This window comes from Triticum urartu, chromosome 1 (genome assembly GCF_003073215.2).
Source record: "Triticum urartu cultivar G1812 chromosome 1, Tu2.1, whole genome shotgun sequence".
Classification (NCBI taxonomy): Eukaryota; Viridiplantae; Streptophyta; class Magnoliopsida; order Poales; family Poaceae; genus Triticum; species Triticum urartu.
The window spans coordinates 113,654,618-113,670,104 of NC_053022.1; the positions used below are offsets into that span (position 1 = coordinate 113,654,618).

General features: G+C 46.4%; 1 protein-coding gene across 1 annotated transcript; it reads right to left on the reverse strand.

The window, feature by feature from the left end:
* Positions 1–2,152: 2,152 nt before the first annotated feature.
* On the reverse strand, positions 2,153–6,536 carry LOC125551053 (protein MAEA homolog). The gene is made up of 7 exons (XM_048714208.1): positions 6,149–6,536; positions 5,781–5,975; positions 3,812–3,934; positions 3,096–3,281; positions 2,819–2,952; positions 2,528–2,714; positions 2,153–2,412 (listed from the first exon to the last, which is right to left on the reverse strand). Exons 1-7 carry the CDS (start codon positions 6,446–6,448, stop codon positions 2,311–2,313), a joined length of 1,227 nt encoding a protein of 408 aa, XP_048570165.1. The 5' UTR covers positions 6,449–6,536; the 3' UTR covers positions 2,153–2,310.
* Positions 6,537–15,487: the final 8,951 nt, after the last annotated feature.

Here is a 15,487-nt window from a genome sequence, read left to right on the forward strand (position 1 = left end):
CTACAAATGATCTACACAACAATGAATACATATCTGACCGCAAAACTATGCATATCCGGTTACAAATGATCTACACAACAATACATACATATCCGGCTACAAAACTATGCAGATCCGGCTACAAATGATCTACAAAACTATGCATATCCTGCTACAAAATGACCTACACAACAATGCATACATATCCGACTACAAAATTATGCATATCCAGTTACAAATGATCTACTCTCTCCATTTCATAATGTATTGCATATAAATTCTCAGGAAAGTCAAACTTTACAAACTTTGACCAAGTTTGTAGAGAAAGCTATTTATATCAACAATACCAAATATACAATATGAAAGTACGTCTTGTGATGTATCTAAGGATATATATTTAGTATTCTACATATATATGTTTTACTCTACAAACTTGGTCAAAGTCTACAAAGTTGTACTTTCCAAAAAACCTATATGCACTACATTGTGGAATGGAGAAAGTATAAAATTATGCATATCCGGCTACGAATGACCTACACAACAATGCATACATATCCGGCTACACAATTATGCATATACGGCTACAAATGATCTACACAACAACGCATACGTATATGGCTACAAAACTATGCATATCCGGTTACAAATGATCTACAAAATAATGCATATCCGGCAAGTGTTGTACACATATTAACAACTTACTTGCTTGGTGATCTGCGCACCACTAGGCCACCGCGCCATGAATCGCCTCAAGTGGCCGCAATACTTTGACGCGGCTTTTGGATGGTGTATCATCGATGGTTCAGGGACTTTAATTCACGGTTGGGGATGACCGCGTCGGAGTAGGGCGCAAAATGTTTGTGTTCATGGAACCAAGTATGAATGTTGGCACAAAAGATTGTGCCCTTTCGCTTTTGTGCCATGGATCAAATTGAGGCTAGTAGCCAACCATGCATCGCACAACAGCTCGTCCTCCCGCATGTTGAAGCTTTCTCCTCTACCCCTTTTATTTGAATCGCCACCGAAATCATGTGGATCATCATCGTCGCGCGTCCTCCTCCTCCTACTATTCGATGGCCCAATCATGTTTGTTGTGTGTCCATGCCTAGCTGGTTGTAGTCCTGATGCGTGCCCGGGTGGGTGTAGGTGTCAGACTGGGTGTACTGTTGCGTACCTGGCTGGTTGTAGGTGCCAGACTGGGTGGGCTCCGAGTCATCCACCTATCCGCCCTCATAGGAACCTCCTTCGTCGCCTCCCTTGTGGATCATCCCGTACATCGCCCTGTTCATGTTGTCGTACGCCGGCTCTCTCGCTTTTGGCATACTAGCGAACAACGTGCGGGCACCCATCTGCTCCACACCAATCGTCCGCATCCGGACAAGCGGCAGGGACGAACACTCGGAGGAAAGCACCGGCGCCGCGTTGATATCAATGATGAACGACACGACGGGGGATGCCGGGGACTGCCTACCAAGCTGCTTGGCAGCGTAGAAGTACGCGGCCTTGTAATGTTCCGCCCGTGGCGGCGTCTACACGGTTGACGAGGCCCCGCCGCCCATGCCGCCCCGACCTCCACCATGTCCGCGACCACATGCACACCGCCTCGTCCGCCACCAATACGCCCTCCGTCGACCTTCCGCTTCTTGAGTTTTTTCTCCTTTGCGGCCTTCGCTTTGACGCGATGATTTTGCTGTGTCGCCGAGTTGACCTTTCGGGCGAGCGAGATGCTCAGATCCTCCATCACCTCCGTCTCTGGCAAGGTCTCCTTCAGGTCCATGGGTTGGTGGCGGAAGAGAAAAAAAGAGTGAGGAAAAGGGTGGGAATTTAGTGAAGAGCGACGGGATGAAAAAAGAGAATGAGAGATTTTTTCCACGAAAATAATGCGGGCAGCTACAAAAGCACGGGCTTCGTCTCAATTTTTGGTGGGCCAGGGGTGTGGGAGTCCTACATGGCAGCCCCCTAGTTTCTTTCGATGTTGCGGGAGTCCGGACTGCTCCGTGGGCCAATGAGCGTCATCGTTGAATGGCTTGCGGAGTCCGAACAGCTGCGTCCGGATGGATACGGATGGTTTGAGGGTCGGCATTGGAGATGCCCTAACATCCTTTTGAATGTTTAAATTCGGCAGAAATTCATCCATTCAACCAGGAAAATTAACCGATGGAAAAGCGCAATCTGCAGTTTCAATTTCGGTGGGTTCTTTTGCTTTGCACTACAACTCAAATTAACCGCACGACAATGTTCAGATCCATCCATTCATTCTATGTACATTCAGACTGGCAATTCTCATCAACCATCCATCACCCAAGACGAGCTACGAAGGGGTCACCATGATCATGAGATGTAAGCCTTGACGAGGTCGGTGTAGTTGCATTCTTCTCCTGTCCTTGGGCATATGATCTTGCCCCCATTCTTCTTGGCCATCTCATCAAGGGCCTGGGATTTGCAACACCAGACAACACAAGCAGCAAATTTTAAGTTCTGGATTCAGTGTGAATGGTTGAGGTATCAAGATTTGGGGGGAGCAGAAGTGGGTTGGCTTGGCGCGTACCTTGGTGCTATACACGTAGCCGTTGGGCAGGACAAGCGGCGGATTCTCGGTGTCCATCAGTTCCTTGGTTATGTGGCAGACAAGCTTCGAGTGGTGCTGCTTTGAGAAGGGCAGTGGCTCTGCGAGTTTCCGGAAGCCGTCCAGCGACAAGGGGTCTTCTTTGGGGCAGTTGCCCTCGAAGCAGAATCTTTGCAAGGTCAAGGAGGGTAAACAAGATATTGCCCTGGAAGCAGATTTGGAGTTTGTAACCAGTGAAAAAGAAAAGAAAAGTATCGATCATGTAAAGGATACGGAGTCTTGAGAGCTGTCAGGCCTGCTTGCAGGTAGATGTTTAGCAACGGCTCAAGCGTCATGCCATATAGTTTGTAGAATTCTTGCTTAAACTGATCCACAAGAGAATCCCACTGATTTTGCTCAAATAAGACCTGCGAGAAAAACAGAAGGTATCAGCAAGGTACCAGGAGCCCAATTTACCAATGATGCTTGAGCACCTACATCTTAGTCCAGCTGCTATCATATTTCTGATGCAGGCACAACAAAACACGAGGACATAGACAATGCTGCTAACCTTGTATTGAGCACAGTTTGTACTGCTCCTAAAAACCAGTGTTGCTGTAACACGCTGCAATTCTTTCATGTGGGTAGACCCCCAGGGAGCAAGGTATTTCCGAGCATATGATATAGCCTGCAGGAAGTTCTTAGCCTTGACTAGTTCCACAAACTCCTGAAGTCGCAGTAAAAACTCGAGCTTACTCTGCAGGGTAAACAATAACAAGACACTATGACGTACCAGAACAAAATAAAATGTCGAGATAAAGAAGTGCTATATGGCAGCCAGAAGCTAGCAAAATCTGGTTTTGCTCTATTTACATGGAAAATGTAAAGAGGAACACACTGATGCCTTGCTCGGCTATATACCATGCATCCTCCCATAATATTTAACCTTTTTCTTTAGGCTTGTATGCTTTCACGCACGAAGGTGTAACAAATTACCTTCATCGTCCGATTTGGAGTATATAAAGGCGAGCATTTCACAAAAGTCATGCCACAATATTATAATTACTGAGATTATCTGTACCCGCATAAAGTGATTAAGAAATTACAAAGGTGAATAATTTCAACAAGCAACCTACATGATTGATGAGCTATCAGAACCATCATTAATAAACGATGCAAGCATCCCATTCACCAATGCTCTATCATATGGAGAGATTCTTTACTCCATCTCACTGCTATGGGAACGGCAGACATCATCAATAATGATATAGCACAAGTAACACAAACCTTTGATTTCTTTAACCGGGACTTATTTTCTGCACACCAAGCTAAAGCAGGAGCTATTTCCTTATTCCGAAGAGAATCAATCACTCTTTTTGCATCAAGAAAAACATCAATATCAACGAGGTCCTGCATATAAAGAGTTGAATGGTTATGCCGAAGAATATCTGTGACTGCAGATAAATGCTATAGGTTCTATCTTGTAAACATGATCCGGTAGATAACAACTCTCTTATTATCATAATTACAAAAGGCATTTAGAACCAATACAGATAACTCTTATTTTAGCTTCTTGTTTAGGTAATAGCATGCACAAAGCAACATGCCATGGTCTACTGGCACATAAATCGTGCAAAGCAGAATGTCAGGAATATAGCTGGACAACTCAATAATAATGGTAAGTGCAAAAGGAATAGAATTAAATAAAGCCATCCCCATTACACATAACTTGACTAAAACCTTCCAAGCAAATGAAAGCAGAAACTGTGATGTAGCAGCATAAATAGACATAACACAACCCATCTGTCTTCGACCAACTGTCCTCATAAAAAAGGCATTGCAAGTCTGTAGTGCAATAAGGAACCGATAAAATCTCCTTATTTAGGAGGGAGGTTATGTGGAAACCTTAGAGAAAACCAAAAGCACAAAGCAGAATGTCAGGATTATAGCTGGACAACTCAATAATAATGGTAAGTGCAAAAGGAAGAGAATTAAATTATGCCATCTCCATTACGCATAATTTGTATAAAACCATCCAGGCAAATGAAAGCAGAAACCGTAATGTAGCAGACTAAATAGACATAACACAACCCAACTGTCTTCGAAGAAAGGCATTGCAAGCCTATAGAGCAATAAGAAACCAATAAAATCTCCTTATTTAGGAGGGTGGTTAGTGGAACCCTTGGAAGATCAAAACTCGACTGGGGTAGATTCATGCAGCTAGTCAAGACATCAGTAAAACAGACAGTACTCGACCTACTAGGCACCAGCACCCGGTGGCATTGCTTAAAGAGGAGGGACCGAGATACCAGTAAATGATTCACTTTGCAGACTAAATTCCTCACAGGAGACGAACCCTAGTGGGTTAGTGTCAGTGCACCCCCACCAACATAGGGACACTTGATCCCCAGCCAAGTACAGAGAATAACACCACCAGTTGACGGAGTACCCATGGAAAAGAAGTTGGTTCGGGGACTCTTCAATTTTATTTGGGCTTTAACTGATATGTAATTCCACTAGAATTGAGGAGCAATCCCTACGCTATTTTCTTAAATGCAGATCAAAATTATATGCCAGCCAGTCTAGTATCCGTCTACTCTCGAAATAGGCTTCGCCCGCTTTATAGATAAAGCACAAACCAAAGTACACAGCCAAACAATAGAAAGTAGTGAGGCAACCCTCTTACACAGCCGATCCTTGGATGAGTGGACAACATAAAACGCACACGACTTCGCTGCCGACAAAGAATACAGAAAGGTCTGAAGACAATGCCACGCAATGCCCTAGAACACCTATGCTCCACGACAACGCCCTGAGGAGGGAGAATGGTGCAAGCGTAGCCGCTGCCAAGCCCTAAACAGACAGGAGTCTTCACCCGGAACCCTGATTCGGAGAGAACCACAACTACGTCCTCAAAAAGGACAGCGGCGGGCATCGCCACCAAAGCGTGGAGCTTTCGCTTGGCAGCTCACCCGTGCCAGAACGATGCATCCAGGGCAGCCACGCCGGGCACAGACCTCCAGGGTATCCGTCTACTCGCTGCTGCTATAACATATATTACAGTAATATATTATCCTCAAACAACCATGAATTTTCTTGGTAAGATAGACATCGACGCACTTTCGCTGCCAGGTTCTGTTCACCCTAGTCACAGTTTGCATAGTTCTACTTTCCTAAACAGAAGCATGTAGCTACATGAATCGAGCAATCAACCAGAATCCCATGTTGGGATGCCCTTCTTGCACCATTCTTATACCTGAATGCCAGAGGTTTCGGCGAGCTTGGTGGCGGTGTCGTAGTAGGACATCCGGAGCATGTAATCAACTAGGATGCGCTTCAGACGTATGTCCTCCCACTCGGCGTCGTCACCGGCGCTGGCGGCAGCCAGCCGGTCCAGCCGGGCACGACACCTCTGCACCTGGAGCTCCTCCGCCCTCGCACCCTCCTCCATCTGATGGTCATCATCAGGAACCAATTTGTCAGCAAATGGAACAACAAAAGAGACACGATCTTTGCAGCAGAATCAAGAAGCACGAACTGATTAGCTAGAAAGTTGGGATCTTTTCTGAGGCAAGTATGATTGGGCGAGAGATGGGAGGATGTGTGTATTTGGGGGGACAGTGCCTTGCGCTTGAGGCCGTGGAGGCGGGAGACGAGGGAGGTGAGGTGGTCAACGGCGGCGGCGGAGCCGCTTTCTCCGGGGGCAGCGGCGGCCGAGGAGGCGGAGGAGAGGACGGCGGCGATCTCCTTCTCGGCGAGTCGGTGGTTGGTGCGGGCGGTGGCCCTGAGGGCCTCCAGGGGCACACGCACCAGCTGGTGCTCCAGCCGCACCGACTCCGCCGCGCGCGTCTGCCGCCCCGCCGCCGCCGACGGCGCCGGCGAGACGGACGGCGACGGCGATGGCGTGTCGATGGCCATCTCCATCTTTTTTTCCCTTTCTCTCGCTCTGTTGTGACTCACACCGAGAAAGAGGGGAGAGAGAGGGGGAGGGCTTGTGGATTTGCTGCAGAATAAAAAGAGGCCGGCAGAGGAGATGAGGAGAGGTTTTTGTGACCCTGTCCGGATACTGATGTGATCTTGTTTTTGGCTTAAATTACTGCTGGTCCAACACTTGTGCTTCTCGAAAATAAAGCAAAACAAAGGCCTACTGTAAAATGAAGTAGTAGATAAATTATGTCATGTTCGAAAGATGAGATTGTGAAAGACTATGGTAGACATTAGTGTTGCTTAAAGGTTATACTAATATATTCTCTGCGGATAGGTAGTACCTCACGACTTTCCCTAGGGTTTCGACCTAGGATTCTTCAGCCCATCCGCTATCACGCCATCACGAGTTTCCATATCCGACGCTATCGACTTCCCCTGGACTCAAGCTTGCCCCCTCGCTACCTCCTAGGCTAATCTTCGTCTTGGCTGGTGACTCGGGTGGCCAGCGTATGGGTCTTTGAAGACATGTCAAGATAGTTCGGGGGTTATGGCAAATTTGGCGGAAGGACCTGGCTCACGTGGGCTCGGGGATGAAGACCTAAGTAAACTTCGAGGGCTTGTGGATTTGCTGGAGAACAAAAAGAGGCCGGCAAAGGGGATGAGGAGAGGTTTTTGTAATGTTGTACGATACTAATGTGATCATGTTTTTGGCTTAATTACTGCAGGTCCAGCGCTTGTGCTCCCCTGAGATAAAGCAAAACAGAGGCCTACTGCAAAATGGAGTAGTAAATAAATTATGCTATGTTTGGAAAAGTGAGATTGTGAAAGACTATGGTAGACATTAGTGTTTGCATAAAGGTTATAGTAATATATTCTTTCTGGATGGGTAGAATCCTGTGACTTTTCCTAGGGTTTTGACATAGGGTTCTCCAGCCCTTCCTACGGCACGCCGCCACGAGTTTCCATATCCGGTGCTACGACCAATCGACTTCCCCTTGACTCACGCTCGGCCCCTTACTGTTTTTTAGACGTCTTCGCCTAGGCTGGTGACTCGGGTGGCTAAGGTTTGGGGGTTTGAAGACAGTTCAACATAGTTCAGGAGCTATGGCAAATTCGGTGGAAGGATCTTGTTAGGGACGAAGATTGGAGTAAACTCCTAGAAAGATTGCACCTGCAGATGACCTTATCTAGGAGGATGAGGTGGATGCAACAGAAGAGAAGCCCAAGTGGCTCGCCCTGGCTAAATTGTTGACGAAAACAAGTTCTGGTCAGAGTGCATTCATCGTTGATAATGAGGGTGGCGTGGAATCTGGCTCAGGAGGTCGTATGGATGAGAATTAATCCATATATGTTCTCGGTACAATTTCACTGCTTGGATGACTAGAACAAAGCTATGCATCATCAACCATGGGATTTCAATAGATTTGCTCTTCTGATGGCTGAATATGGTGGCTTTACCAACCCAGAGAAGGTCAAGTTGGATTGTTTGGAGACATGGTGCCAAATTCACAAGCTTTCGGATGGGGTGTTAAAAAATAAACATTTTCTGGAAAACATGGTGAAAGGTTAGGGAAGTGCAAGAGATCCAGACTACTCTCCTCAATGGATTTATGGGACATCAGGATCAAAGTGAGACTTGGTGTAAATAAGAAACTCACACGCTTTTTTAGTTCCACAAAGAAAAAGGGAGACTGAACTTTATCATGTTAAATTCAAGAAGCTAACCTTTTGTCATGCTTGCGGGAAGATGGGACATTAGCACGAGGAGTGTGCATCGAGGAACATGACGAATAAAAAATTCAACGGGCCTCTTTATTTTGGCATCGAGAAGGGGAGAGGCAATGTCTGAGGTGTTCGTGGTGGCTGAGTGGACATGAATGATAGGGGCAGTGGACGCACCTTCAAAGGCATGAATGATAGGCTTGGAGGAACGTTGTGGTGTTGAAACTATGATCCAGCAAAGTACATGTGCGACCCTGACACTATGGGGCATGATGGTACATAAAAAGATGAGGACACGCTAAATGGTACTTCCTCCGTCTCATAATATAAGAGCGTTTTTTACACTACACTAGTTTTAAAAACACTCTTATATTATGGGACCAAGGAAGTACAGTACATCACTTGTCTTGAGGTAGGGGGAATTCGACACTTCTTGGTAAGCAAGTGATACGTCCATTTTGCATCACTATTTTTTAATTATAATTTACCCGGTATTAATGATATTTTGCACATTATTGCTCAATTCTACTGTCTTTTTTCCTTTACTTTGCACATAGAGATAGAAATTACCAGGAAAATATCGGACAACTCGAAACATGGCAAAACAAAGTATCAAAGAAAAATGATTTTTTCGAAGCTCCAAATGACCTAAACATTTTATGAAATCGTTTCCCGAATGAAAGAAGCCGGAGGCCAAAAGATGGGCCAGAGGGGGCCACCACACGCCCTGTCCACCGCCTCTCGACTCCCTATGGCTATAAATTCCTATTTGACCTAAAACTTGTGTGGATTTTTCCACCACCGTATGCGAGGCGGAACCGAGGAGGGGGGCTTTCTCCCTCTAGTAGGCTGATTCTACTGGAGATCCATCTCTCTAGAGGGGTATTTGAAGCAATCATCATCACCAACACTCCATCGTCATTGGGATCATCATCCCCATCAACATCTTCATCAATTTCGTCATATTCATCACCCCCCTTCATCCCATCTATTTGTTCTATGAAATTTCTTCTCAGATCCATTGCTCAGAGTAGTTTATAGTGTTGATTTCTACTTGTAATTGATGCTTAGAAGTATTATCAATGAAAGATTCATACCTTCAGATTGTTATTTATCTATACATCTCCACTAATCATGATCCATATGATGTGTTGTGAGAAGTTCGTTAAGTTATTGAGGACATGGGATAATCTTGTTATAGTAATCTTGTGAGGTTGAAAGTCTATTATTTTGATATTGTATTGTGGTGTAATTATCTAGTGGTGTTGTGTGAATTTCGACTACACACCACTTCACCCATAAGGCCCTAGAAAAGAGCATTGTGTGATTAGTCTGTTTATGGTTGGGTGGCCGGAATGACAAATATTACCGTGTGGGTTGTGGTCGGCCTTTCTATCGATAGATAGAAGCAATACATACTCATATTGCATTTGTATCAAAGCGGCACATGTGGTTAAGTTAAACGAAATGGGAAATATAAACAACCAGGGAAAGCGGCACATGGGCGGGCCAACGATGGCGAGGACGAGGTAGGTAGAGCTCGGTTAAAGGCATCGTGCGGTGCCCGGGCATGCAACACACCGGTCCAAATGTACGCAGACAAAGCCGGACAACCAAATCCCTGACCGCCCCACGTGTCAATGTCGGGCCTGCTTCACGCTGAGTCGGGCGCACACGCGTGCTGGGTGAGCCCAGGTCGCGAGACATTGCATCGAAGTGATGCAAAGGACCCGAGTCTGGATCCATGTGCGATAAAGGCCGACGACTCAAAAAGAGGTTGTGTTTAAGTGCGACCAGTATGAAGAAATGGTTGCTATGATTGAGGAGTAGTTACCCAAATTGTCACGTATTGAAGCTTAGATGCCTTGAATTATAGGACGAACATGATCAGACCAATGTTGAAAACTATTACTATATAATGACCACTAAGAAATATATTATGTAATGGAACTTATTGTCGGTGTCAAAACCGGCCGATCTCGGGTAAGGAGTCCGGAACTGTGCGTCTGAGGATCGAAGATAACAGGAGACAAGGGAGACACGGTGTTTACCTAGGTTCGGGCCCTCTTGATGGAGGTAAAACCCTACATCTTGCTTGATTGTATTTGATGAGTATAGGGATTACAAGAGTTGATCTACCTGGAGATCGTAATGGCTAAACCCTAGATGTCTAGCCTGTATGAATTCTGATGGCCTCTACGGACTAAACCCTCCGGTTTATATAGACACCGGAGGGGCCTAGGGTTGTACAAAGTCGGTTTACAGAGAAAGGAAAACACACATCCGGACGCTAGACTTGCCATCCACGCAAAGGAGAGTCCCACCTGGACACGGGGGAAGGTCTTCTATCTTGTATCTTCATGGCCCATCAGTCCGGCCCAAGCTACACAACCCAGACACCCGAGGACCCCATAATCCAGGACTCCCTCAATAGCCCCCGAACTTTCCTTCAATGACGATGTAATATTCGGCCCATGTCTTCGGCTTTGCAAGGTGGGTTCTCCACCGGACTAGTGATAATCTGGCGACAACCTCAATGTCTTTTACAATCCCCATGGTGTCGCTTAGACTTTCGCGCATAGGATGAATATGAACGGTCCACGCTTTTTCTCAAATAAACCCTCCACCACATTTGGGCGGCACCTATATAAAGGGATATGGATCTCCCAAGGCCATCTCACACCGCGCAGAAGGAAAAAACGGCCAAGTCTAGCCACAAAACAAAGCCTTCGTCATGGCCAGCGCCCCATGCTCCTCTTCACGCCCCCATGGCCCTCAAGAGGGATATTGGCAGAGTTGCTCCGTGCCTCATCTTCAACTAAGCCGGCTCCAGACGCAAGGCTACCTCCCCCTCGCAGATCTAGTTCCTGTTTGAGCGGGATTATATTCAATCGGCAACGACGTGATGGCTGAGAATTTCCCCAACCCCAACAAGGAGGAGAGGGTGTGCTTCATCCCGTTTCTTTTACGGGGCCTGGGATTTCCAATCCATCCCTTCCTCTGGGGGTTATTGGAATTTTATGGCATCCAACTGCATAACCTCACGCCAGGTTTGATTCTGCACATCTCAGGCTTTGTTGCCCTCTGTGAGTTATTCCTATGCATCGAAGCCCATTTCGGATTATGGAGGAAATTCTGTTGGGGAACGCAGTAATTTAAAAAAAAATCCTACGCACACGCAAGATCATGGTGATGCACAACAACGAGAGGGGAGAGTGTTGTCCACGTACCCTTGTAGACCATAAGCGGAAGCGTTATGACAACGCGGTTGATGCAGTCGTAGATCTTCATGATCCGTCCGATCCTAGCACCAAAGATACGGCACCTCCGCGATCTGCATACGTTCAGCTCGGTGACGTCCCTTGTACTCTTGATCCAGTTGAGGCCGAGGGAGAATTTTGTCAGCACGACGGCTTGGTGACGGTGATGATGAAGTTACCAGCGCAGGGCTTCGCCTAAGCACTACGACGATATGACTGAGGTGTGTAACTGTGGAAGGGGGCACCGCACACGGCTAAGAGATTGTATGTCGTGCCTTTGGGGTGTCCCCTGCCCATGTATATAAAGGAGGGAGGAGAAGGCCAGCCCTAGAGGGGGCACGCCAAGTGTGGGGAGTCCTACTAGGACTCCCAAGTCCTAGTAGGATTCCCCTTCTCCTTTCCGGAGTAGGAGAGAAGAAAGAGGGAAAGAGAGAGGGAGTAGGAAAGGGCAAGGGGGGCGCCGCCCCCTTTCCCCTAGTCCAATTCGGACCCATGGGGGGCACGCCTCCTTACCTTTGGCCTGCCTCCTCTATTCCCGTATGGCCCAATAAGGCCCAATACTTCTCTCGGCGAATTCCTGTAACTCTCCGGTACTCCGAAAAATACCCAAACCACTGGGAACCTTTCCGATGTCCGAATATAGCCTTCCAATATATCGATCTTTACCTCTCGACCATTTCGAGACTCCTCGTCATGTCCCCGATCTCATCCGGGACTCCGAACAAACTTCGGTCATCAAATCACATAACTCATAATACAAATCGTCATCAAACGTTAAGCGTGCGGACCCTACGGGTTCGAGAACTATGTAGACATGACCGAGACACATCTCCGGTCAATAAAAAATAGTGGAACATGGATGCTCATATTGGCTCCTACATATTCTACGAAGATCTTTATCGGTCAAACTGCATAACAATGTACGTTGTTCCCTTTGTCATCGGTATGTTACTTGCCCGAGATTCGATCATCGGTATCCTCATACCTAGTTCAATCTCGTTACTGGCAAGTCTCTTTACTTGTTCCGTAATGCATCATCCCGCAACTAACTCATTAGTCACAATGCTTGCAAGGCTTATAGTGATGTGCATTACCGACAGGGCCCAGAGATACCTCTCCGATACACGGAGTGACAAATCCTAATCTCGATCTATGCCAACTCAACAAACACCATCGGAGACACCTGTAGAGCATCTTTATAATCACCCAATTACATTGTGATGTTTGATAGCACATGCTACCTCTTGAGCACTGCGTTAGTTTTCCCTTGAAGAGGAAAGGGTGATGCAGTAAAGTAGCGTAAGTATTTCCCTCAGTTTTTGAGAACCAAGGTATCAATCCAGTAGGAGATCATGCTTGAGTCCCACGCACCTACACAAACAAATAAGAACCTCACAACCAATGCGATAAAGGGGTTGTCAATCCCTTCACAGTCACTTACGAGAGTGAGATCTGATAGATATGATAAGATAATATTTTTGGTATTTTTATGATAAAGAGAAATAAAGATTCAGAGTAAAATAAAAGGCAATAGAAATGCATAAGTGTTGTAAGATTAATATGATGGAAGATAGACCTGGGGGCCATAGGTTTCACTAGTGGATTCTCTCAAGAGCATAAGTATTACGGTGGGTAAACGAATTACTGTCGAGCAATTGATAGAATTGAGCATAGTTATGAGAATATCTAGGTATGATCATGTATATAGGCATCACGTCCGTGACAAGTAGACCGAAACGATTCTGCATCTACTACTATTACTGCACACATCGACCGCTATCCAGCATGCATCTAGAGTATTAATTTCATAAGAACAGAGTAACGCCTTAAGCAAGATGACATGATGTAGAGGGATAAACTCATGCAATATGATGTAAACCCCATCTTTTTATCCTCGATGGCAACAATACAATACGTGTCGTTTCCCTTTCTGTCACTGGGATCGAGCACCACAAGATTGAACCCAAAGCTAAGCACTTCTCCCATTGCAAGAAAGATCAATCTAGTAGGCCAAACCAAACTGATAATTCAAAGAGACTTGCAAAGATAAACCAATCATACATAAAAGAATTCAGAGAAGATTCAAATATTGTTCATAGATAATCTGGATCATAAACCCACAATTCATTGGATCTCGACAAACACACCGCAAAAGAAGATTACATCGAATAGATCTCCAAGAAGATCGAGGAGAACTTTGTATTGAGATTCAAAGAGAGAGAAGAAGCCATCTAGCTAATAACTATGGACCCGAAGGTCTGAAGTAAACTACTCACACATCACCGGAGAGGCCATGGAGTTGATGTAGAGGCCCTCCGTGATCAATGCCCCCTCCGGCGGAGCTCCGAAAAAGGCCCCAAGATGGGATCTCTCGGGTACAAAAGGTTGCGGCGGTGGAATTAGGTTTTCATGGTGCTCCTGGATGTTTGGGGGGTACGTGTTGGGAACGTAGTAATTTCAAAAAAAATCCTACGCACACGCAAGATCATGGTCATGCATAGCAACAAGAGGGGAGAGTGTTGTCCACGTACCCTCGTAGACCGAAAGCGGAAGCGTTAGCACAACGCGGTTGATGTAGTCGAACGTCTTCACGATCCGACCGATCCAAGTAGCGAACGCACGACACCTCTGAGTTCAGCACACGGAACTCCGATCCAGCAGAGCTTCACGGGAGAGTTCCGTCAGCACAACGGCGTGGTGACAGTGATGATGTTGCTACCAACGCAGGGCTTCGCCTAAGCACCGCTACGATATGATCGAGGTGGAATATGGTGGAGGGGGGCACCGCACATGGCTGGGAGAGATCAACTGATCAACTTGTGTGTCTTTGGGGTGCCCCCTGCCCCCGTATATAAAGGAGTGGAGGAGGGGAGGGCCGGCCCTCTCTATGGCGCGCCCTAGGGGAGTCCTACTCCCACCGGGAGTAGGATTCCCCCTTTCCTAGTAGAACTAGGAGCCCTTCCATGTAGTAGGAGTTGGAGGGAAGGAAAGGGAAGGGAAAAGGAGAAGGAAGGAAGGGGGCGCCCCCCCTCCCTAGTCCAATTCGGACCAGCCCATGGGGAGGGGTGCGGCCACCCTTTGAGGCCTTTCTCTCCTTTCCCGTACGGCTCATTAAGGCCCAATACGAATTCCCGTAACTCCCCGGTACTCCCGAAAATACCCGAATCACTCGAAACCTTTCCGATGTCCGAATATAGTCGTCCAATATATTGATCTTTACGTCTCGGCCATTTCGAGACTCCTCGTCATGTCCCCGATCTCATCCGGGACTCCGAACTCCTCCGGTACATCAAAACACATAAACTCATAATATAACCGTCATCGAACTTTAAGCGTGCGGACCCTACGGGTTCGAGAACTATGTAGACATGACCGAGACACTCTCCTGTCAATAACCAATAGAGGAACCTGGATGCTCATATTGGCTCCTACATATTATACGAAGATCTTTATCGATCAAACCGCATAACAACATACGTTGTTCCATTTGTCATCGGTATGTTACTTGCCCGATATTCGATCGTCGGTATCTCAATACCTAGTTCAATCTCGTTACCGGCAAGTCTCTTTACTCGTTCCGTAACACATCATCCCGCAACTAAATTATTAGTTGCAATGCTTGCAAGGCTTATAGTGATGTGCATTACCGAGTGGGCCCAGAGATACCTCTCCGACAATCGGAGTGACAAATCCTAATCTCGAAATACGCCAACCCAACAAGTACCTTCGGAGACACCTGTAGAGCACCTTTACAATCACCCAGTTATGTTGTGACGTTTGGTAGCACACAAAGTGTTCCTCCGGTAAACGGGAGTTGCATAATCTCATAGTCATAGGAACATGTATAAGTCATGAAGAAAGCAATAACAACAAACTAAACGATCAAGTGCTATGCTAACGGAATGGGTCAAGTCAATCACATCATTCTCTAATGATGTGACCCCATTAATCAAATGACAACTCCTGTCTATGGTTAGGAAACATAACCATCTTTGATCAACGAGCTAGTCAAGTAGAGGCATACTAGTGACACTCTGTTTGTCTATGTATTCAC